This window comes from Brachionichthys hirsutus, chromosome 3, assembly GCF_040956055.1.
Source record: "Brachionichthys hirsutus isolate HB-005 chromosome 3, CSIRO-AGI_Bhir_v1, whole genome shotgun sequence".
Taxonomy (NCBI): Eukaryota; Metazoa; Chordata; class Actinopteri; order Lophiiformes; family Brachionichthyidae; genus Brachionichthys; species Brachionichthys hirsutus.
The window spans coordinates 14,568,487-14,594,508 of record NC_090899.1 but is presented as its reverse complement, the minus strand read 5'-3'; the positions used below and the strand labels follow the sequence as shown (position 1 = coordinate 14,594,508).

Sequence of the window (26,022 nt, the reverse complement as noted above, 5' to 3'; positions counted from 1 at the left end):
GTTTCTGTTCCTTGGACAATGTTTTGCATTACAGTTGTGATCACAGCAGATCCATCAGTGTGAGAAAAGTTTTATTAACCTGACAAACACAAGATATTACAGATTTAGAGTATGAACAATGCAAGTTTCCTTTTCCCTTTCTCTATTTATTTTTCTGGTCTTCCCACTAAACAGCAACATTAGATCTAATCCCATAATCTTGACTAATAGCAGACAGGAACTAATGCAATAGTTCTGATTCCAACTTTCAAGAAGCACAGCCAGACCATTGGATAGGTTTCTCAGTCATGTATGTTCTCGGAGCAGAAAAGCTAATTTTAGGATTGAAAAAAGTCAGTGAGATCATTAGTAGTCGATGTAACAGAACAATGAGAGGTTTTGGACGTTGGATGCTCTCGATCAGAAACGCTGTGCCCTGCCAACAAGAACATTCATTAGGGACAAACATAGAAAACACTTAGAGGCTAGTTTTATGTGAACCAATTTGTGGTGTAATTGTGCGAACAGACAGAAATGGACCTCAAACTGAGAGAAAACAACTTGTTTTCAAAGGATATAATATAATATATATATATATATATATATATGACAATGTTGCTGAGACACATTCAAATAAATACAAGAGTTCAATGATCCGGTTTGTATTTCCTTTTTAAAAATAAAGTCAACCTTTATATATCAACCAGAATATTTATTTGGACAACACAAGGTAATCAGTAATAAAGGGTCTAATGAACTGACAGGTATCCAGTAACCGATCAAGGGTATAGCAAAAAACCTTTTGCACAAAAACCACCTTGCAAATGAGTGAAGCTGGCTTAAGACCAATTAAGCCAACGCAGCTCCTGAGAGTCAGGGGTATCTTGTAACATGCACGCTGTATATTTAACATATGCAGTGACCAAAACCAGAGAGAAAGAAAGCCAGGATGAAATATTTTGTTTCCAGAAGGAGTTGAGTGGATATGGGCTCAGAGATTGGAGCTGGGCAGCCACACAGGCCCAGTATGATATCACCTTGCCCTCAGTGCTTTCTGGGGCAAATGATCCACAGTGAACTGGTTCTGTGTGTCTCTGCACATTTGCCTACACATTAACAGGCACCTTACAACAGCCTGCAGGAAAGTCCCCTCTTGATTACTACGAAACTGTAGCTAGGCTGAATGTGGTAACAAAACAACATAACACTCTCTTTACATCATAAAAGTGCCAGGCATGCGTTCAAATGGCCGATTGGAAGCAGGGACGTGGAGCGAGTGCAATTGTTCTGAGGAGGCTTTGAACTGCTAAAACTCTGAAAATGATTTTCTTTCAGTGGATTATGATTTTACTGTAAATCCCTGAGGTGATTTCTGTGGGGAAATCAATAGCTGCAGTGGAAAACTATGCTTATAAACCGGCACAGAATGCTCCCGCCAGTTTATAATCAGGCAGAACAAAACACCGCTCAATATCAATATTCCATACAACCAGCACATCGGGTCATTTAATCTTATAGCAGCGTTTCATAAAACAACCACACTCTGGACATGTAAACTGTTGAATCATATTTCTGACCACTTTAAACCACAGTTCGGGTCCACATGCTGGGCTCTGAAATCTTGCAGCGTCAAAAGGAGCCTTTTGAAGAATGCACTTCTTTTCCTTTGTGCCTCCACAAGGGAATAACAGCAGCATCGAGGCATTTGGAATTGCTATTGATGTGGGATGAAAAGTAGTAACTTTAAAGACTTAATCTGGAACATATTTAAAATCAGCAGCTCTTCACGAAGTGACTCAGGGGGAAGCTCAAAGGGAGGATCACAAATGGCTGCACTACACACACACAAAGAGGATTTAGAGTCTCAACAATCAATTTGTGGTAAATTCATTTGCAACGGAATCACAAGCGTTATTGCCCATATCATGATTAGTGGCAGCCCGAGCCTTTTGTGTTTATTCCCCATGCATTTCACAACAACTGGCAAACAACCTGCTCATCCCTCTTCTGTTCACACAGAACTACCACTGAAGATTGATTATAAGATGTCAGATGCAGTGATTACAAACTCTGTCCAAGTCCCTTCAAAATGAAACACCAATAAACTCGCAACTACAATCAGCCTCGTCATATATCTGGACATTTATTAGAAGGCGTATTAAAACAAATACAGGTACTATCCGAGTTACAACCTGTGCGGCTTACAACCCCCCCCCCCCATACTTACGACCGGCACCGGTCAGTGAGACATTTGTTTCCGGTCTGCACATTTGTTTAAGTTCAGTTGATTCTGACAGGTGTTTTATTTTGAAAAACTGGCCGGATTTTCTCAAACCAAACAATCGCCTGTGAATCTTCTTGGTCAAGTGACCAAAATAAAGCCGTAAACTAGCGAAAATGAGCACAAAAACAAACGTCTTTGGAGAGCTTCTTTGCGAAGGGGAAAAGGCCAACTGAGAAGGAAGAAGAGGAGCCGACAACCTCCAAGAAAAGAACAAACAGACAAACCAGGAGTCATACATAAACACGGGTTCATCTACAGCTGACTCTGCACCAAGTCCACTCCTTCGGAGACGAGGCAACAAAGCCTTCTGAACCGCTTCAGCACATCGAGACCAAGAACCCTGGATTACAAGATATGAGCTTAGAATCCAACGAAAGAAAAAAACGTGAACATGAAGGGCAGAAGCAAATACTGAGAGCACCATTTCAACAAGTACGCAAGTATATATTGGTGTAATAAACTTTGTGGGGCAGCACAACTAACACAGCTAGAAGGTACCGGGTTCGAGTCTGTGTCGATCTGCATGGGGTTTGTATGTTCTCCCCGTGACTGCGTGTGTTTTCTCTTGGTTCTCTGGTTTCTTCCAAAAACATGCAATGCAGGTGAATTGATTACTCCAAATTGTCCGTAGTGTACGCGTGTGTGTGTGAGCGGTTGTCTGTCTACGTGTGTACCCTGCCTTTCACCCAGAGCAAGCTGGGATAGACTCTAGCAACTCCCGTGAACATGGGTGGATGGAGAGTTGTTACAAATGCATAATATAAGATTTTTAATTTAATAACCCCCCCTGTCCGCGGAAAAATTGTCCGTCACGAAACCGGTCCGTGGCAGGAAAAATGTACAGATGTACAGTAAAGTATATCCCTCATAATTTATTTCTAAGAGCAATTATTAATTTGCATAAAAACTTTGCTCCAATACAATCAATGAGATTAAGGCCCATCGAGGCAGCCTACATTCGCATCAGCTCTACCCATTAGTAAATCATTATGGCTTATTGATTCAACTGAAGCTCCACAGCTGGATCGGATGTCCTGGGGTAAACACCCAGCAATTACAAATAGATTCTGAGGAAGTCATCAGATGACTCACTAAGCTTTTGAGATTAAATGCATCCTGCTGACAAGAAAATGCAGAAGACAGTTTAATGTCCAACTCACGGTCAACAATGTGTAAATACCGAAGGCAAAGACGATTAACTAATAGCGACGCTGGCCTGAAGGGCTGAGTCTGAGTGTTGCTATTCTGTTTTTTAGAATTTAGAATGAGCTCCCATCACCCCCCTCCTGCTTAAACATCCATCTCCTAATCCACGGTGTACTCCACACATGATAAAGCAATTAATAAATCATCTTTACAGAGTCTAATTCCAATCACAACATGTTACATGTCAGCAGCTCTTCTCATGAGGTGAAAGGGGGAAGGCCTTACAAGGGAAATTCCACCCCAACAACAGAATTCCACATCTGCTATTCTCATGACCTTCAGATTTTCAGCGCTGGGCAATCTTGGTTTCTAAAGTTTCTATCACGCAAAACTGAGTATTGGACTAACATGTGAATTTCATTTTTGGGTGGATTCGTTTCACCTGAGTTGCCTCAGCAAATATATCTGCCCTTGAAAAATCAATGTTACACAACTATTACCCAAAGGGCAAAGCAAACGTCAGGAGAGATCACTCTGTGTATCAAGTTTGTGTATCATTTATCATTCCCCAGTTAATCACTGAAACTGGATTATTAAGAGAAATGAGGTGGAACAGAAATTCCATTTATGCATCTCAAACAGTAGATCAAGTATCACCATTAGTGCAAGGTTTGGAGCATTTGCCTTCTTCATTCACGGTCCAAGGCTTCATGGCATCTTTGCATCCAGAGAAGCAATAGCTAATTGCAGGAAGGATGTATTATTGTGCAAAAACGGATACAGTGGAATACAGGAAACAGAGTACCTGCAGTCGTGTAAGCCTCTTTGTAGTGTTGAGCTGCAGTCCATCAAGAGCTACTGGCAGCCGCGAGGCTTTCAGTTTCACCGTGATTAAAACCACAAGGACTAAATGCCTCTGGCCTTCTTATTCTGATTGCTCACAGAAACAATTTGTAGCTTTTCATTACATCTAGTGCTGTAACACCACAGCATTTTTCCAGAGAAGCTATCCAGTTACTTAAAGCCCGTATTCTAACAGTTTTTATTGTTACACTTTTTACACTGCAAACAACGAAGTTCCATTTACACCCGAGTACAAGGGCCCCTTGAAACAACCACACGCACACACATCATGCATATATATGCATAGGGGGCCCAGAGCATGCGGAGAGGGCATAGGGTGAAGGCGGCGCTGCCTTGCTCAAGGGCACCTCGGCATTGCTCTGAGTGTAAAACTGGCCCCTCTCCAGCCACCAGCACACATTCTTCATTTTTTCCGGGCTGGGACTTGAACCGGTGGACTTCTCTACATCCCTGCCCAAGGCCCAAACCACTGCGGCCCCAAATGTGTTGTTCACTTCATGAACGGGAAAGGGCTCGAGCCTCCTCTACTGATGGAGCCAAACATGAGACGCCTTATGCAAATAGGCCTAACTCACATACATGCACACGCAGTTTTTTGGCCAGATGTGTGGACCACTTATCGTTTCAGCAGCCAGCACGACGCGGGTGAATGTGAATGTATGCATGCATTGGACATCGGTTCCTTCTCAAATCCAGCCAGGGCTCTGTTTACACTCATTTACAAACACCTGTGTGGGAGACAGGATGACAGAAAAATGTAGACAGCAAAACCGGAATAGAAAATAGATGGCAAGAGAGAAAAACGAAAAGAAAATCTAAACACGAAGACAAACACACAGCAAGAACAGGAATTAATTAAAAACAGGCAGGACAGGCGAAGGTCAGAGATGGACCACTGGTGGACGGGAGGCTGCACACATCAGAGCCAGGCTGACTGTTTACTGATGACCCCAAATATACCGTAGAGATGTGAGGAAGCACATATGCTGTGGTAAAATCCATTCGTGCAGAATGATTGAAAAAAGAGAAGAAGAGATGGGAACCGTGAGGTGTGACCTTTAAGTACATTTTTAAGCAAGCAGGGGGAAAATGACTTATTTTACCAACTCAAACGTCCAAGAATCGTTTTTCCTACCAAATTACACGACAGCGAGGAATTCCACGCATATTCAGCGTTATTTACAACTACAGGATAATCGAATCCCAAATAAGGATCCACCAATCCTGCTGTGAACACATTTTCCAGGGATGTAAAACAGAAGGAGACAAATCGAGTTCTTTACGCTGCTGTCTCGTCGATGCAATGCTTTGGCAGGGAATGTTTCATCCGTTCAGGAGGTTAGCGGACCTGGATCCTAAACACTGAAAATCAAACAGCAGAGACTGGAAAGAATTTTCATCTATATCAATTTATTTATTACAGTTACATGAAGTTGGCCAAGATGTCTGATTTGATCACATTGATGAAATACATATTCGGGGAACCTGAGACAGAGGAGGCGGAGCTTCATAAATACGCTGTGCGAGTATGAAATGAGAACCATATCTGTATGAGAACGGCCCTGTGTTGTGTTACAGGCAGCTCTTAAACAGTGACCGCTTCAAGCGTCCTCTGAGGAAGGGTGCTGTAAAGAAGCTGCATGTGCTTCAGGGAGCATTCTATCATCACACAACATCCCAATACACCATCTGTGCAATCGCTGATGAATCAATGATGTCAGTAAATAATGGGATACATGTTCATGTGCTTCACTGTGGGATTCTCACACTAACACAAGCAGTTAGTGGCAAGTTCAGAAACAGCCTCCTTTCTCGCTCATATCTGCCCTCCCCTTCTCTGTTTCTCCGATCTATCCATCAGAGTGCAAAGGGCTCAGAGATTCCTACTTAGAGATGGGATTGGTTTGGAAAACTGTGGAACGTAGCAAAGGAGGGACACCAACTATGCTACACAAACGTATGGCATGTGCAGGTGTGTGTATGTATTAATCTACCTGCCTGTGTGTGGGTTTTGTTTTGTTTTTTGCCCTGAACTAGGGGAAGATCTCAGAATGGAAAACTGGCATAGATAAAGTCTTCACACAGCCAAGCCACTCATCTATTCTGGGCATCCAAAGCCCACAGCATTACTAGCAGAAGGGGAAAACAGAGACGGCCATGCTCGGATATGTGACGTCCTCAGAGGAATGGGTTCACTCTGGTGTTAGTAAGCTGTAAGGTGTTATGTAACAGCACAGTGGCATGGATTCATTGCATGGAAACACGGTTAAAAACAGCATATTGTTGTTATTTCACTACCGTAAGATCAAATCCTTTAAGACAGGAACAGTGGCAATCGCTGCATGATGTTCACTCACACTTATTAACATCATGTGTGCTGCTCACCAGGGGTTTGTCAACCTTACCTGTCACAGTTTTGGTTTTGACTGGGCTGCTGGCGTAATCTGAAGCCTGATTGGACAGCTGTTTGGCCAGTGGTGTGCTTCCTACCGACACGTCGTCTTCTCTCCTCTTGGCCGAAGGAACTGGACTTGGAGCCTGAAATCATATTTCAGTCTGATTGAGCACATGTGAACCAAAAGCAAAGGAAACATGTTTGATTGGAAGTGAACGCGTTTCCACTGAATATGCATTCAGACACCAGCTAAAAAGAGCAGCCGTTTATCATTTAAGAGCCCATATTTATCAGGAATGTCCATGTGCTGCACCAGCATAGCTTTATGTTGGTATGATTATGCCTTTGAGATATCCTCAAAAAGTCAGAGATACGCAACTAGGAATGCATCATCAGCAAATAAACTGCTGACCTTTTCGTTAGAGTCACACTGCTTTTTAGGTTAAGTGCACACAAAGCTGCACAGCACAGGTGTAAAACACGGTTTTGATGCTGTAATGCTTCTCCAAATCATTGTTTTAAGCAGGTGTGACTGGAGAGATGAGTCTCTGTGTGGTTGGGCCTCACAACGTTCTGTGTTATATTCCAAGCAGGAAGAGGAGGCAAAGTGAGGAAGACAAAAGAAAAAAACGAAAACAATCAATGGAACACGACAGAGAGCTCCAAGACCAATAAGGAGGAGTGACTGCTCCTTGTTTTCTTGAGCAGTCTCCCATGCTGCTGGTAGTCCAAACACACACACACACACACACACACACACACACACATGCTGGCAGTAAGATGGATGAAAGAGAAGAGTGGATGGTTGGTCAGAAATAGGGAAACCCCATTAGCATAAGGCTATAATACAGTTGCACAAGGCCACAGATTTGAATCTGTGTGAAGACACACACACACACACACACAGAGTTGTCGAGAACCAAAGGCTGGTTGTGGTAACACTGAGAATCAGTCCCCAAATTACATTAGTACATGAAACTACTGACTGAGGTTTGGTGCCAAATCCTTTAAAAGACTGAGTGAAATACTGTCGGCCGGTATTTTAGTTTCACAGCTCGGGCTTGACTGGAATATAACATTCAACCCTGTGAACGACTTGAGAGAATGCTCAAAATAAAAATAAAATAAATGACTATTGCAACAAACAAATCCTTAAGCAACTTACAAAACACACAGAAATCCAACATATTGTGAGGCAGACAGAAGAAAAAGAAAAATCCCACTTCATAGAGTCTATGGAAGGTATGTGCTTGGCAACAGCTGGATATCCAATGCAGGTACCTTGTTCATTCCTGAGAGATGACATAGTATGAGCTAACTCCTGCCACACACACTTGGGGTTACTTCTCAGCCTTCTTATTTGAATCTTATTCCCTTTCTCTTCATGACGCATTTCCCCAACCATCTCCCTCGTCTCTGATTTCTCCCGTGTTTCCCGCTCGCTCTGGTCGTCTCAGTTTTCTTTTAATTCAACCTCCCTGTTCTTTCTTTGCTCATTCTCGATGCTGCAGTGCTTTCCCATTGCTGCTGTCTCCTCTCTGTTCCATACTCCTCCTGCACAACCCCACTTCCCCCCGTTTTTATTTTTCCCTGCACATGTTCCATTTCACCTGCTTCTACCCTTGTCGTCTGCCTCACACCATCATGCCTCCGCTCGCTGTTATTTGTGATTTCTCTTTCACAACCTTTCCACCTCCAACTAAACTCAGAATTTTGCTGCACACTGTTTTTTGTTCTTCCCTGAGCGCCTCCTTGCTCAATCGTTCCTGTCAATCTGACCGGACCTATCAGGGTCCTCTCTTCTGTCCTTCACAGGCTGCCGCCTGGCCTTCAGATGAAGGCCTTGCCAAACAAGTCAGGCCTTGCAAAGTGACCTTTCCTGGCAGCTGAAGTGGATGTCCTCATAAGAACACATAAATGATCAGAAAATGGAGCTTAACTCATTCTACACTGAAACATACAAGTCCAAATAAATCCACACCTTCCAGTGCGTAACTCCAGAACGGTAGGAGCACGGTTATTTTTCCTGATGAAAGACGACACTTGAATCTTTCATTTGGTAGGTTCGGTGTTTGCGCAGTCATATTACATAATCTTCTGTGGGTCTTAAAATATATGGCAAAATACGCAAAAACCGTTTGGAAGAGCTGTCAACGGCTGGTACTGAATGAGTTAATATGCTTCGGAAGTCAAACAGATTTTCAGAGTTCGAACACGAGTGGAGCCGGAGCGAACCGAAGACACGCGGATGAAGGCGGAGTCTACCCGACACCGCAGCCAAAACGAGTAAATGATATAGAATTGTGTTGAATTAACTTTTATTATGCTTTTATTTTTCGTACTTTTTACACTCTTATGTGTTTTCTGTTGTTTAAATACATGTAGTTACATATTAATATAACTGTAGGCATGGAAATGGGCATTTATCTGGTGCGCAGGAACGGATTCATCCCATTCCCATTATTCCTTATGGGAAATATAGCTTCGGTTTTCGAACAGTATTACGGAAAGAATTCCGTCTCTCTGTCCCCAAAATCCACAATCCTGAGCCAGCTCAACATAACAGCTCACCTGAGTGGGCGGAGACAAGGGCCCTTCACCTTATGGATGCTAATGGCTCCCGATGAGTGTTATTTTCTTGGCGGTTTCGGCCCTTTCTTTGTTTTCTGCTCCAACAAGAGTCTAAGTATCTGGACTCTCTACCAGTCATTTAGAACTGAAGAAGCCTCTTGGATGAGAAGTGAAATGTCTTCAATCAAACTTGAACAAGTCCAGTTGATTCTTCCGTTTGGCTCTTCGTGATTTACCTCAACCTGGATGACTGAGAACCTACAAAGACACTCCCAGCTCATACATATGTAGCAGCGTCTCCACACACACTCATGATCAACTCATAACACTGTTTACCTCAGTACATTAACAACCTGCAGCGTAAGAGGTTGGCGCTATCAACTCTCTCTGAGACACACGCACACAGACCGGCCATCCAAACTACAGGAGCTACAGTATCATATTATAATATGATACTTATATATATAGTAATGTGTTTCTTTATTCTGAACCTGGGCTATATTCCAGGCAACCAGACTGAGCATGGCTGCATGCGTGCGTTTGTGCAGTGTGGGCACAGAGCACTCAATGTCCATAACCATCACCATGACCCCTGCCAAATAAGTAGAGAGAGACTGGATGGGAGATAGAGAGCAGAGCAGAATGGAAAAGGGTAGCCGGGAAAGACTGCAGGAGGGAGAAAGGAGAGGGACAATTTCATTGGCCCCAGGCTCTCATCCGGAGCAACTTGGAATGATTACAAGAGGAAAGAAAAATGCTGCTTTACTGATACAAGTACTTTATTAATACAAATTATTAGTAAACCATGAAAACTTCAAAAGCAAACGTTGGAGCAGAAGACTGAGAAGGGGAGCTGACAGAAAGAGGATCGGGTACCTGTTGCTGCTGCCTGCTGCTTCCTTTATGAGGCTGGAACAGCAGCCATGAGCAGAAGATTGGGTCCACGTTGACTGCGACGCCCTGGACACTAGCCAGCAGGACTCCACCTGGGCAGCACAAAAACACAACCAGAGACATCAGCAGATACACAGAACTACTGTCGAAAACGGGAGCTGAACATGCACAGACAAAATGCCCCAAAGCTGTGGATCGTTTCTATCAAGAAAGATCAATATGGAATGCTGAAATCAATGCACGCTGCTAACCGACGAGTGGAGGTGATTAAATCTGCCCAAAGAGAGCGGCAGATTTGTACTCCTGCACAGTTTACCCTGCTTCACAATGACCTGCTGGTTGGCATCGGGCACGAGGAGCACAGTTTGTTTCACTTGTGCTGTTCAAAGTGGTAACACATTAAGCCAAGAATAACATTTTCTTTTGATACATTTCTATGAAACTAGAGACTTTCTCCGGGTTTAGGTTTACGCTTAAATAATAATCTTTACCAACAATTTGCAGGCCCTGAGGTAATGCGTTAGGATCCTATCAATAATGATTCCCATGCCGGCGGGATTAGCGCGGGGCCTCTGGCGTGCCGTGGAATGTCCCAGCATGACGATAGAAGGATGTTTCAGCTCCAGAAGGACTTTGGACATTTTAATGGAGCTTTGGACAGGACCCTGGTCTTCTGTTTCAGACCCCGAGGCGAAGCCTTGTGTGTGCCAGACTGGATGTGGGAATGTGTGTGTGTGTGTGTGTGTGTGTTTGACCTCATATAAATCCAGATTGCTTGTTGCATTACTGTACATTTTAGTGCCTTTTAAGCATGCACAAAGCATAATGACAAACTCTACCTCAACACACACACACACACACACACACATTTCTGCTCATTGGCCCCGCAGCTTGGCAGCAATTACTCCCTCCTGCATTGTTCTGAGAACAACGCAAATAAAACAGCTCTAATTTGCTCAACATTTTACAAGGTTTAGTGATTTGTGGCCTGTGTGTGTGTTTATGTAGGTCTGTGTGTGTGTGTGTGTGTGTGTAAATCTGTGAAAAGCAACTTAAAGCTCAACCGAATTGAAAAATGTTTGCATCAGCAATGTCAAATGTGTGTGCATTCGCAGTGTGATGCTACATCATGCATGCACACAGCAGCAGTCGTTTCTGAATGTGCATCTTGGACTGTGGCTTGTGCTTTTGGCAACATTTAACTCCTTGACTGCGTCGAGTTAAAGTGATTTTTATTTATTCATCTCTGGCTTCCTCTATCTACATTCTCCAGTTTCCGTCACCTCCGTCGCCTCGCCAATTCCCTAGCCAGCGACACCTTCTCCGACTATAACCACAGCCTTACTGGATATATTTCTGTTCCCCTCTGAAACCCTGCCTTAATCAAATCTTCACTCGCATCCTTCATCTCTACATCTCTGTTACAATCTGTGTTCTCGCCCTCCCGGTCCCTCTGTCACGTCCCCACCTCTAGCCCCTCCATTTATCCTCTTTCACCCCTCTTTACCCTTCCTTCTGAAACCGTACCTCCACCCTCAATCATCATCATCATCATCCATCCACCTCTCTCCCCTCTTCCTGACGAGGATTCATAACCTCAGCCCTGTGGCTTGAACTCCCATACCGCAGTGTGGCTGCTTAATAGGCTTTGGCTGTGGCTGTACTGCCGGGGCCCTGCTTCAAGTGGTTTCATCGTAGCTCAGAGCAGCGCAGAACCAAAAGGGCTGGGAATGGGCTGAGTCGTGAAGATAGGTTCAATAAATTGACCCTAAATTGTGGTCAAATGGAAGCACTTGAGCCCGACAGAGCACATTCAGCAGAAATGAGTCATAGCGTAATAAAAGATATAACTCAGGAGAACGGCTTGTTTGATTTAACAGTTATTACAGAGATAAATGAGCAAATAAAGATATAAAATGCCTCATTTCAGATACCTCTTTCAGCTACAGCAGCTCTGCTGTGGTCTTTGCACAATATGCATTAAAGCCAATACACCTTAAAAGTGAGCAAAAATGTAATTTGAGTCATTATCTTCTCAAGCCCATGCTGATGGAATGCCAAATGAAGTTTCTCAGTCCACAAAACATGTATTTAACGCTGGTCCTTCTGCGTTCTCCTGAACAGCCGAAGAAGATGACGAACACAATCCACCTCCAAACGCGGTGCACAGCATAATCTCAGCCTCAAGAAGCCCAGACATCAGAAACTGAAGAAAGTGCAGATGTGTACACATGTGCTGCTTGAGGAGATCAACCAAAATAGGTGAGCTTTGCTCAAACACAGATTATAGACAACATCACAGGAAATGGAGAACATTGAGGCTAACATTTAAATACATCTGGTATCAGCTATTTGAAGCAATTGCAGGACCATCTTGCAGTGAATGCACGTGTGTTCAAGCCTGTCTAGCTCTCAGGCTACTTACGGAGAGTCCAGCATAAATGAAGGTGCAAATATCATATTCTCAAAGTGATTTGGGCTCTCAAGGCTTTTGGAGATGCTGCACGACCTGTCCTGTCATGTTGGTTTTAGGGTGTCCTCTGCATATTGAGACAAACCCTGTCCTTCAGTCGTTAAGGAGAATGCTGAAGCAGTGCGGCAAACAGTATTTAGTAAAATAAGAAACTCAACTTCACTTTGGAAAGGCACAACTCTTCCTTCTGAGGGTGGGGCAGTCACAAAGAAAATGTAAAGTGGCTTCTCTGCATCCCATGTCCTCTTAGAATACCATAAGAAAGGTGGATGCTCTGCAGCGCCAAAGCTTGGTCACCACCATTAACAAAGTGATTAAACAAAACAAAAAAAACCAAACATGCAAGTTTCCATCCAAATAAAATAATCTCATCATGGATGGTGATGAATGACAAGGACTTGTTGAGTACATTTAAGTCAAGTAGGTTGGTTGCTTAAGTAACCAAATAAGCTGAAGTAATTGGCAAGTGTATCATCGATGCTCAAAGTGCCGTGCCAGCAGCTGTCATCTTTCTTTGCCGCCGTGTGTCACGTCTGTTTGGTTTCTGTCAATGACAACCATGACCATTTTGATCCATCGCAGCATCACTCAAAAAGCTCTCTCCTAGATTAACAGAGCAAACAATCTTCTCTCTCTCTCTCTCTCGATCGCTCGCTGCCAGTCTGACGGTGACCCAGAAACAACACAGGAGTTGGCCCGGCTTTCGGGACTTTGAAGAGCAAGGCTTCGCCATCCGCCGTGTTTTCTTGTTTCATCGCTGTGTTGACATAACTGGCCGAGAGTGACACCTCCTTTGAAGCACGCAGCACCATGAAGCAGCCGGCTATGCTCAGAGGGCGACCTCGGCAGCAGGCTAGCTGTTGGTTTTCTCTGCTCTAACAGGGTGGGCATTTGGGTAATTACAGAATTTGATGACAATGATAACAGAAATGTTTTTCTTCCGCCCTAAATGGTTCCTCAAGAAAACAGCAGAACTCTGCTCAGCGGCAGAGACGCTAAACGCCGCAGCGTGCACCAACACATGCAGGCCTCTGTGAAGACACACTTCACCTTGACTCACCCACAGTGTGCCTATTAACGTCAAAGGTGTTTTTTGTTTCTTCAGTGGCTTAAGACCAGTAGAGTTAAAAGAGAGTGGGACTACTGGTGTTATTTTATGACTGAGTGACATCAGGCTGCTGAGAGCCTAAGGCCATGGCTGACCAAACGGGGGGGGGGGGGGGGGGCTAACAGCCAAACATCGTTCAAACTGCACATTGTCTTTGTTATCAGGTTATGTCATTTATCCATTGGCATTTATCAATGCAAAATCGGATTTCGTTCAGTCACTGCAAGCGTGAAATTCAATAAACTGGGAGCGGTTAGGTCAGGGCAAGTTCAAAACCAAGTCCCACAGTGGAGACCAAGGCCCTGATTGGGGTTACAAAGGGCACGACCTCCCAACTACAGGGTCACAACCTAACCACCAGAGTTACAGACGGGCAAATAGAGGCGGGAGGCCCTCCCGTTCCACCCCCCAGGTAGATGGGGGGGGGGGAACGGATTCTCGTCCCAGCCAGCTAATCATCCTCTCAGAATCGCTTCATTGTTGGACGCGAGGCAGCGCTGGGACCCTACGTCCAGCTTTACCGATAGAAAATAAATAAATATAATCCAGCCCACGTCAGCCAGATGACTTCTGACAGGTTTGGTTAATTTCGAAGCCAAGTAGCAAAACAAAACATTACGCCAGCGTGCGGGGCCTACGCTGCCTTTAATTGCTTTTCCGATGAGCTCATGACTTGAAGGTGTCCTGGACCGAGCCGAGCAGCCCGACAGGTGTTCTACTGGTGTGTGTCTGTGTGTGTGTGTTTCAGTGTCTGTGACTATGAATGTGTGTGCATTTTAGAGAAAGAAAGAGCTGAAGCAGTTGACACCACTGCAAAAGGATTTGCCTGTGTGTGGGTGAGTGCAGTTTATGTTAAGTGTCTACATGTGTGTATGTGATGGTAAGAAAGTGTTTCTTTGTGTATTCCTTGGTGCGTGCTTTAGGACAGTAAACACACACCATTGCTCCAGGCTGGGTCACAGCGCCACAGGAGCCCAGGGCCTCAGGAAGAACAGGCAGGTCGGACTTGAAACAGATCCTGGTCTACGGAAAGCCTGCTCTCACTCTGGGCCCACACAACTCTGCACATGTGTGTGTGTGTGTTGTTCCACATGGCCTAACTTCAGTAGCCTACAGCTGACAGGTTGCACCGACCTCATAAAGGTTGACGATGGCCGTGGGGCACAGTCACACTAATTTCCAGTCAGTGAAAAGACAACAAAAATGGAGTCGTAGAGGCAGACACAGACGTAGAGAGAAAGACAGAGACAGCCTGCTCACAGAAACAAAACAAAAAAAGACGGCATGAAGAGAGAGTTTTAAGTTCCATCTCCTTGATAAGTGGGGGGGCCTCCGAATTTGGCCATGGATCTATGTGATTTATGGGATGACGTCAGTAAAGCTCCATACATTCAAAGCTCTGTGAAACAGATATTTCACATACAGGCAAGTCTGGATGAGCAACAGCTCATGTGTCTGTGTTACATGATTGTCAGGAACATGCACTACATACACTACAAATTGTATAAATGCGAGTATACAAAACAGAATGTGTACACGTCAACATGGTTATGTATGCAGTAGCACATGGCTGAATCTCAACCACCGACAGATCTATTCCAGTAGGGCTGAGGTCCCTAGTTCCCCTGTGTGTGTGTGTGTATATATATATATATATATATATATTAGGGCTGTAGCGATACGATATTCAGCTCACGATACGATTCGATAAACTTGTATCATGTTTTGAAGGATTTAAGAGAGACAGTGATTTTGGTGACATCTTGTGAGTGTTCCAGTGACTTGGATTGAATTAATTGAACTGAAAGCATCAATTACACAATATATGGCTCTAGCTGGCAGCTCGCAAATACTGGACAAAATGAATCAAAGATGGGGTAAGAAAATGTGTTTAATTTAATTAAACAGTCAGTGCAAATTGTAGCTTACAAGATTTTTGAGTGGCTTCTTTGGCAGCTTCTGTAGCTTGATACTGAACATATGAGGTTGCTAGGAGCCAGTCTAGCCACCAGGTTAAGTAAAAATAAACCATGGCAGCCAATAATTAAAATGTACCCATCTTAGCAGAGTAGCCTAAGGCCTGTAAGAGGTCACGCTGACCAACCAGTGAACCATAAACAGGAAACCTCTTCTCCACATAACTGTACACCAAGTGATCTACATTGTCTTCAGATTTTTGTTCAGGAATAGAAACTTCACGTTTGTGTGACGCAGCTTGCAAACCGCCATATTTTTCTGTCTAAATCGTCACTTTCCTTTTTGTTTTTAAACCCGAAATGCTCCCACACGTCTGCTTTTAAGCCTGCAGGCGCTGGATTTATACTCGGCGCCATTCTCCTGAGTCGCTCTGCTCTGACCGGAAGAGTAACTTGCTAGAAATTCTCTACAGCGACTGGCAGACATAATTGCTCTTGATGCAAAGTGCGGGACATGGGGGGGAATTTGAATGGGGTTTAACGTATCGATGCTCGTTGCTGAAAAGTCGATACTCTCTGGGTAAACAAAATATACATCGCAGAATCGATAAAATAGCTCTGCTCTAATATATATACCGTATTTTTTGGATTATACGTCGCTCCGGATTGTAGGTCGCACCAGCCAAAAAATGCATAATTAAGAAGAAAAAAACATATATAGGTCGCACTGGAGGATAAGTCGCATTTTTGGGGAAAATTTATTTGATAAAATCCAACACCAAACAACATATAGCACAAAGAACATGCTAACACGTTTACCAAAATATCAGGTTTTACTCCGAATCACGAAATCCAAGGAAATCTTCATCCTCGGTGTCACTTTTGAACAACTCCCCCAACTCGGCAGGTAGACAAGACGCCGCTTCCTCTTCTACGTCGCTTACATCAGACTCGTCGTCAGTTGCAGTTCCAATTATTCCAGCCTTTCTGAATCCCGACAGGATGGTTGCGGTTGTCACTGAAGCCCATGCTTTGTCGATCCATTCAATGACTTCCAGGAAAGTTGCATGGCGCATTCTCCCGGTTGCCGTGAAGCTGTGCTCTCCATCCGTCATCCACTGCTCCCACAGGTTACGCAAAACTGACTTAAAGCTCCTATTCACGGAGATATCAAGTGGCTGGAGTATTTTGGTTAAGCCTCCAGGGATGATGGCAGGTATGGAGTTGAAAACTTTTAATTTATTTTTTAACTGTGGTGTGATGTGCGCTCTCATGCTATCCATCACAAGCAGAGCTTTGCGTGCTCTAAAGAAGCCATCCGGTCGCTTATTGTAGCACTTTGTAAGCCACAAGTTCATCATTTCTTGATCAATCCACCCTTTCTCGTCCACGGCGACTGCAACTGAGGAGGATTGGATTTTTGGCATGGTTTTTCATTTGAAAATGACCATCGGTGGCAGTTTTGATCCGTCTCCACAACATGCCAGCACCACTGTGAAGTGTGATCTCTCATGACCAGTTGTAACGATATTCACACTTTTTTGCCCTTTCTCTGCAACACTTCGGCCCATGGGGATGTCAAAAGTGAGGGGGACCTCGTCCATGTTAATAATATGATCCGGTGTCACGTTGTGATCACTTACATGCTTTTCAATGAACGCGCGGAAACTGTCAACCTTGGCTTGGAAGTCCGCTGGCAGTTTTTGGGACAGTGTCGTCCTAGCTCTGATAGAGAGGCGTTTGCGCTGCATGAAGCGGTAACACCAAGAAGGTCCTCCCGCAAAGCCGTTTATATTCACCGCCCTGGCAACCACCTGGGCGTGGAGACGCAACTGCACCGTTGACAAACCTCTCCCAGCAGCACGTTGTTCAAGCACCCATGCGTGAACTCGTTCCTCCAACTGCGGCCACCTAGCATGTCGCCCGCGATTAGCTTTCTTTGTTTTCTTCATTTCAGTAAGCGTAACCTCCGCTTTTCGCCAGTCCCTTACAAGTTTTTCGCTCACTCCAAACTTTCTTTCTGCTGCTCGATTGCCGTTTTCGGCTCCATATTTCACTATCTGAAGCTTGTAAGCCGCGGACTATGACTTTCTTTTCGGCGCCATTTTCAATCAGCCCTTCTAATTTGTGTTTTTAGATAACAGGCGTGACAGATAACTCTGAACCTCCAGAAACCGCGACAGATTCTGACGGGTCACAGAGTTCCCTGTAACACCTGTTATAGAAATGTGTAGGCTACTGTCTCTGAGCTCACAGATTTTGTAAAAAAAAGCATATATAAGTCGCTCCGATTTATAAGTCGCACCCCCGACCAAACTATGAAAAAAACCGCGACTTATAATCCGGAAAATACGGTATATACTGTATATATATACACACACACATGATTGGTAATCTTTTCATCTACAAAAAAATGGATGACTGGATGGACTTATGCACGTCTCAGGCACACATAATGAGGAATGAGTCCAGATGAGGGGTTTGAAGCGGAAGCACAGCAGCACTCTTGACTCCATATGTTGATAAGAGACTCCATAACCCCCCCCCTTCCTTTCTAGCTGGTTCCTCGCCCTCATAAATCCACATCAACTCGCATGGTGTTGAAAAGACAAACAGACACTGCACAATCGGTGCCTGTGCCGCAGCTGAAACCCAAGAAGCCTTGATTATGGACAATTCCAGCTGCTATCTTTCTCCCGATTCTCTCTTTCCTACAGCATTTTCCTATTATACTCACAAAAACACAGCCTCGTTCTGTCTCCTTCAAATCACACCGCAGGAAAATAGTTAAAGTCACGACCAAATGTGACCTGGCCCTTGTCAGTAAGATAGCTAGCCTTCTTAATCAGAGACAAAACAGACTTTGTCCTGATTGCATTAATGCATCATTACTGTATCCATCATGGATATACAGAGCACTGTTTGAACTCTAAATGAGCCCCACTGTAATGTAAGACGAACAGGAGAGACACTTCTGAGCTCATTAAAATAAACAGACTTCTGCTTCTGCTTTCCCACAGACACATTCAGTTTTACACAGTTACCTTGAAAACTCCTTATCGCTGCTATCATTCAGCCGGCTCATGGGCTTTCTCCACAGTTCAAGCTGAGTTCTCTCTGTTTGTCATAAGGGGAGTGGGAGTCAAGCAACTCTAACGTCTGTCATTAGCTGGGACTCTTTCCAAATATTCTACATGAATTACATTGTAACAAATTGGAAACCTTGACGCAAATGGCAAAACCCGAAGTTTAGTTGATATTGTAAAATTGCTTCTTATTCTCTTGAGGCTAATTTATGTGCATAAAAAGAAAGCAAATATAAAGTAGAGGAAATACTTTGTCAAAAGAAATAATGGTACGAGTCTATCTTCATACATGTATGGATAGTTGGAGTCCAAATTTAATAAATATGTGGTGAGGCTTTAAAAGCACACAAATCAAAGTGAAAACAGAGCATGCGATGGTTTCCCTGACTTCAGGAGACCTCGTTGTGTGACGCGTATTCTGTGCAGCAAGTAAACGCTGAGGCAAACAAAGATCACAGCAACTGTGATTTGTGCTTTTAGCTTTGAGGCCACAGCAACTATTTCAGATTTAAAGGGGTTTAGATACAGACTTTTCAAATCAACCTGAAACACCAGAGCTTTATTTTTGTTTATGTCTTCTTCAGTGGCAAAGTACGAAGCAGAAAAATAATATGTATTTCAGATATAAACGAATCTACTACTAAAAAGTAAGCAATATTAAGCTTTTTGGTGAAATTTCAGAATGACCCTAAAATGCACTCAAAGGTGAACTTAATATGTTTAACTATTCAATGTTTCAGTTCTCTTTGCACAACTTGCTGTTTTCTAATAAGATTAACTGCAAAATTAATGCCTCAAGCGACAATTATTTGTCGCTTGAGGCAAATAATTTGTGAACAGCATGAGACGTCGTTGTCAAGCTGTAATTGATGCTCATGACAAGTTATTGAGACATTGACATATTTTGTTGGAGTATACATTGTTGTTGGCTTTTGTTTCCATATATTGTTCGGGATGAGGAAATCACCATTCTATGCTTCTACCTAAATGCACTGCTTTCATGAAATAATATCACTGTAACGTGAACTATTTATGTATTCCATAAATCACACCCGAAAGCCACATATCCCAAACTTTTTGTGAGTAGTGTAAATGTGGAGGTCACTTATTTTTTGCATATTTCTTTTTACTTTATAGATTTTTAAAATGATTTAATTCTGTTCTTACTTTACCATCAGGACATTTTTTTTTAGTATTGTAGTTCACTATTAGTGAGTAAATGCAATGGTGACATGAAAACTCATGACAAACTATGTGAGATGAAAGAAAAAAAAAGTGCAACAAGAAGCTGCTGCAGGAAAGAAGTTGTAGGAAAAAATGTGGCTGGAAGAGAAGAGAAGGAAAGTACAATAATGACTTAAAATTACAAATCGCAATGTTAGAGTTTCAGTACCTTGGAGTAGTCACAAAAGCATCAACCACACCAGAGATGTTGCATGTGTACTACTGGCTTTGGCTAAAAGTTAAAATGTTCACGGTGGATTCTCCGACAGGGTTTCGGCTGCTTCTGACTATTTCTGTCAGAGATGTCAGACCAGAACTAGACTGTTTGAACACTGTGAGGAACACAGTGGGACGGCATGAGGATGGTCAAGCATCTCTGCTTTCTTTTCTGAAGCCAAATGCTGCTTTGTGTTCTGGCCAGTGTCTACAGCTTATTTTGTCTATTGCACTGGATTATTAGTGCAATAGTAGTAGTATAGTAACCTTGATTTTACTTCACTATTATACTCTAAGACTCTCTGAATATATGATGCATCAAGGAATCAAAAAAAAATAGCTAAAATAAATGTAGGGCCACTATTTTTGGTGTAAATCACAATATAGAGGTGCTCGGAGGAGGTCTACGCTCTCAGAGTGCTTTTCTAGTTAAATAAAGCTATTGTTGCTTCCTCCCTTTCTTGATCATTACAATTTCCCTTCTAATCTTTTATATAAATTCTTTCTAAGATCCTGCGGTCTCCATTTGCTGCTTCTCTTTATCACTATTTTAGGATTCTTGCATTACACAGATCCACATGAAGGGGCGTCCAACCCCGTCTTCTACAGTCATTCCCTACAGCTCTTTTCACAGCCCTCAAACTTCTGAGGAACACACGGGATGCAAGGATGTGATCCTGTCTTCAATTAGCTTCAAGTCTGTCCATCTCACATCTCTGATCTTTCTATCTTTCAGCCTGGCCTTTTGTCAGTTCAGTAGACTCGGTAATGATCGAAATGACAGATCAAAGTCTTCTGGCTGAGATGTGGGGTTACTCAGGAAGCTGGGAATGCTGCGCTGAAGAATGTGATGGCTGCACGGCAATGGGCTATGGATCATCTCTTTTGGTCTCTATGTAAAATATCCACCTTGACAGCCAGCCAGTGACTGTTCCGAGTTCCTCTGTCAGGAAATTTGCCTGCTCAATCTCTAAATGAAGTCAAGGTGATGTTAAATAGTCTCACCGTTTTGGCAACATGTTGGATGATAACCAGTCACTGCTGAGGCATGTCTGCACGGTGCTCCTCAGAGATTAATAAAAGGCTATAGCCAGGATTCTAATGCCTTTTTTCTCTTCAGACAGTCGATTCATTACTACTAGTGTTAGCTACTAGGTTCTTATATTTATTCCAAAGAAAACGTACAGCTCCTGCCAGAAGTGGAAGGGGGGGGCATAATTGGCGGCACACCAGATATCGTACCGGGAAAACCTGCATAACACAGTGTTCGGAAACATTCTAGCAAACAAACCTTTACCCTGAATAGAGTGATTATGCGTTATATATATAAATATATTGGGGGGGAAACGAAGAATTACAGTGAGTTAAATAATCGAGGGATTTATGATTTTTGGGAACTATGTTCTCAGAGTGAACATCGTAGCACGGTTTTGTCTCTCAAGTGACTGCACACGTGTCTTTCTCAAAGTATAAAATACTTATTAATACACATTATCCGCAAACGGTCAACAGAATTATAGATGTATGAGTTGGATATGGAGTAAGAGAGAAAAGCGAAGTGGGGAGATAATTATGTTCCATGGGCAGGTAACATCTTTTGACCCCTCGTCCACCTATCTATCTCCATTTGTCTCCGTTTTGGTCTCTGTGGGTTCCTCTTAGTTCTCTGTTCCCACTATGAAACTCGTCCTCTTTTTGCTTGCCACAGTAGATTGAAGATTACTCCTCTTATAGACATAGCCTTAAGCGGTTACACATTTGAACCATTTAGTAATTTGGCCTAATGGTTTCAGGATGCTCTATTTTAGCTGCAATGTAGGGACGAAGGGATGGAGGGATGGATGGGGTGTAAGCTAAAAAGAAACACTAATTCTGATTGGATGGACTTCCTTATCCAGGAAGAGGGTCACTGCGATGTCAATGCTGCAAGGGATGACTTGAAACTGAGATGGGATGATTAGAACTTAACAATTAAAAGTTGTCAGATGGACAATCCTGAGACAGACGAGCACAGTGTGGGCGTTTATATCCCATAAAGGTCAGGTGTTAGAGTGAGTTCATGGCTAAACTCATATCGTGGGCTTTTTCTTCTGGACTAGGACAGGCAGGGAGAGATTAATGCACTCGTATCTCAATTAGCCTTTAAAATATAACTTCTACAAGAAGTTTCTTGTTCCAAATTCCATGAGTTTAAGTGACCGATAAGTCTGACAGCTTACCAAGGGCATGCAGTTTTATGCATGTGTGCATCCCTGCGTCCTAAAGCTTCAGAGTAAGCCCGTCTGCTTCTTCAGCCTGTAATTAGTCACTGTTGAATGAAACCATGGTTTTAACAACCATCACTGACAGCAGCGTAAAAGCAGAGACTGTGTTTTGTTATGAGAGGATGTCGCTCATGTCTGCGCACACAGTGATAATAAGGAAGACGTGTTTATACTCATCAGAGCTGTATTTAATACAGTCAGACATCATGCATACAGAGGGTCATGTGTGCACGTACACACACACACACACAAACAAAGAATGTGTTGGCCACCTGCAACACAGGACATCTAAACTGCTATCAGCTGCCCTGCATTAACAAACCATGGCACCAAAGCAGTGATGAGTCAGCTACTCTAAACACACTTGAAATACTCTCCAGATTGGCTCGTTGCAGACTGTAAAAACAGGACTGAGAGGCAGGAGAGGAAAATGGTTGTGTGTTTGGTGTGGGAGCAGTAGGGACAAAGAACAAAGGGGAGGAGAGATAGGAGGATGGGGAGAACATGTAGAAAAGAGGAAGGGAGGAAGGATACGTCTTTGAAGGTAGAGAACCAGCAGCAGCAACCAGAGCGGCTGCTCTTATTCTTCAAGGTCTGATCTGAGAGTTAACATCAGGACAAGGTCTACGTCTACAAAGACCCTCTCCTGATCCAACGATCACACTCATACTGACTAATACAAAGGGGGAAAAAAATACTTGTCTAAGAAAGCTAACAGACTCAAGAACATAGTCACGTGAAGATATGAACACAGCTCACACACACCGCTGTCAGGCAGAAGAGAACGGCATAATCGTGGAGCTATTCTGCAGACTGTCGTTCATCTCATAACACCACTGCGCCATTTCTCATACATGCAATGCTGAGATTATGCAGATGGTGAGAGCAGCAAAGACCAGCTTGCCAATAATCCACATCGTCTGCTGGCTGATGAAAAAAAAAAAAGCCGGAGAGATGACACATTTGTTGGACAAGGCAGAGAAAATAGCAACACATGTGCATCTCCATGAAAATCTATAGGCTGTTGAAAATGTTTTCTGTCTAGACTCAAGACAGTCACAAAGCAATAAAGCAATAAGCCTTGAGAATTAGAGGCCCGTGCCATTGAAAGGAATGTCATGAAGAGCAGGAAACATGGAGGAAAAGTTGTTGGAAAACATCTGACCCGGAGAATTTCTACTCATAATCAATCCATAATGGTACCGTAAAACACGCAGTTTCAAAAGGCAGACACTTCATTCATTACAGTTCATTGATACTGGCAGCAACAGCTGCAGCAGGAAATCTCTGAACCATGGTAGGTCAATAATCTGTTTAGTGGCATTACCTCAACCCCCCCACAGTGGAAGCATGCAGAGCCCCACCATTGCTCTTTGGTTAAAAAATACACCTCAGACAAGCCAAAGACTGCATTTGGCAACCGCTGTGGTTTTAAATCATCAAGTCAGATTGAGACTCGTGTCAGCCTGCTAAGGTGATAAAGACATCTCCCTAAATTCCTAGTGCGTGGCTGCAGACAGCCCATCGACTCACCACGGACGTGGTGGAAGCCTCTCTCTGGAGCCCGTGTTTGGTAAGTCTCTTCTGGGCTACCGGAGATGACCATGGCCATTATAGATGATCTACTACCTCTCCAGATATAGGTTTTTCTCTAAGGTGATTAAAAAAGCCAAGCCAACTGTGGGTGCCCCGAGTCTGAGTCCGAGTCTTTGATTTTTAACCAATACCGAGACCCGATCCGATATTTCTATAATACCGTATTTTTCGGATTATAAGTCGCAGTTTTTTTCATAGTTTGGCCAGGGGCGCGACTTATAAATCGGAGCGACTTATATATGCTTTTTTTTATTACCGTATATCATTTCACATGTTATTTTCACATTAAACCGCAAGAGGAATGGATCGACAAAGCATGGGCTTCAGTGACAACCGAAACCATCCTGTCGGGATTCAGAAAGGCTGGAATAATTGGAACTGCAACTGACGATGAGTCTGATGTAAGCGACGTAGAAGAGGAAGCAGCGTCTTGTCTACCTGCGGAGTTGGGGGAGTTATTTAAAAGTGACACCGAGGATGAAGATTTCCTTGGATTTGGTGATTTGGAGTAAAACCTGATATTTTGGTAAACTTGTCAGCATGTTCTTTGTGCTAGAGTTATCTGAATAACTCTTGTAAAAGACTGTTCTGGGTTACCGTAAAAAGGAGGTGTGTCCATCGGAGTTGCGTAGAGCGAGAGCTGCGGTGTTATGTTGGAAAAAAAAGAAGTGAAGCGGAGCCTGATGTTCTCTATTTTATTTTAATTTAATTAATTTATTTTAAATTGCTTTTCAAGATGACATGTATGTTGTTTGGTGTTGGATTTTATCAAATAAATTTTCCCCAAAAATGCGACTTATCCTCCAGTGCAACCTATACATGTTTTTTTCTTCTTAATTATGCATTTTTTGGCTGGTGCGACCTATAATCCGGAGCGACGTATAATCCGAAAAATACGGTACATAAAAAACATAAAAATAAAGATGGGTGGACTTTTGCAACAGGAAATATTAAATAATAATATTTAAAGTAAAATGAACAACACCTCAATCGCGAGGTTTTTCTCATCCACTTCAAAATACTTCCATTTTACACTGCAGAAATACTCGCGCGACTCGGTTCACGCTGCTTCCGTGATGTCATGCTGCATGCGCTGCCGTGTCTGTTGGAGTAGAGAGGGCTCACTCTGCGCCACAGCGTAACTCCAGAGCTGATAGAAAGTCATGAAAATAACTATCCACATATATCCGAGTGCTGATCGGTGGGTAACGTCCGATTCCGATCGAGTCCACAAGCTCGTGATCGGGCCAGATCGGATCGGGACGTCCCCAATGAACACCATACCACAATTGCTCCAACATGCTCAAAACTGGACCCTTCATGAAGACGCGCTCACCTAATTAACTTTTAGTTAAAGATGACAAGTCCCCATTCTGTTCTTACTAGCAGCTACAATGGCACCACAACAGGTCAGGGGCTGATATGTGACCATCTTACACTTATGGTTAAGGTGAAGTAAGTGGATTTGTGAAATGAAGAAAAGGTGACCAAAGTGATTGGTTTTTCTCTATTATTAGAAGCTCTTTCGAACATGGTGGGCGAACTTCTTTTCATTGTGAGGCAGAGGAGGTTGGTTGAAGATAATCTCGAGTGGCTATTAGCGTCGGGAACAGGTCCTTTCATCTCCAGACCTTGTATATGCCGAGAGGAGAAGAGAGTGGCGCTACGACTGCCTGTGTTTACTGCCTGTTTATCTAAGTGGGCATGTGGGGGGGGGCTGGAGGGCCATGGCGGGTCAAGCCACACACGGCGAGAGGAGTCCAGGAACCCCGAAGGACCACTAAAAGTGATGAGATTTTACAACTACTGCTTCGTCTATGACTACTGCTGCTGCTGCTGCTGCACACACACATCCACGATTGAGTTAACAGACTGATATATACACACCCCAGACTCAGAGTGATGAGAGTTTATTACTACTGTTGAGACTAAGTGCCCCCGGGGCAGGAAGACAAGCTGAGGAGTCCTGTGGACCTTAAGGCCCTCAAGGCAAAGACAGGAAAATG

At 43.4% G+C, this 26,022-nt stretch overlaps 1 protein-coding gene across 1 annotated transcript in view; it reads right to left on the bottom strand.

The window, feature by feature from the left end:
- The window catches only part of LOC137917696 (intermembrane lipid transfer protein VPS13B-like), a 303,427-nt gene that overhangs the window by 168,349 nt on the left and 109,056 nt on the right, over positions 1 to 26,022 (bottom strand). Inside the window, exons 20-21 of the mRNA XM_068760421.1 lie at positions 10,116 to 10,225; positions 6,679 to 6,811 (exon numbers count right to left, since the gene is read on the bottom strand). Of these exons, the coding sequence (XP_068616522.1) occupies positions 6,679 to 6,811; positions 10,116 to 10,225 (243 nt within the window). The remainder of the gene's footprint in view (positions 1 to 6,678; positions 6,812 to 10,115; positions 10,226 to 26,022) is intronic.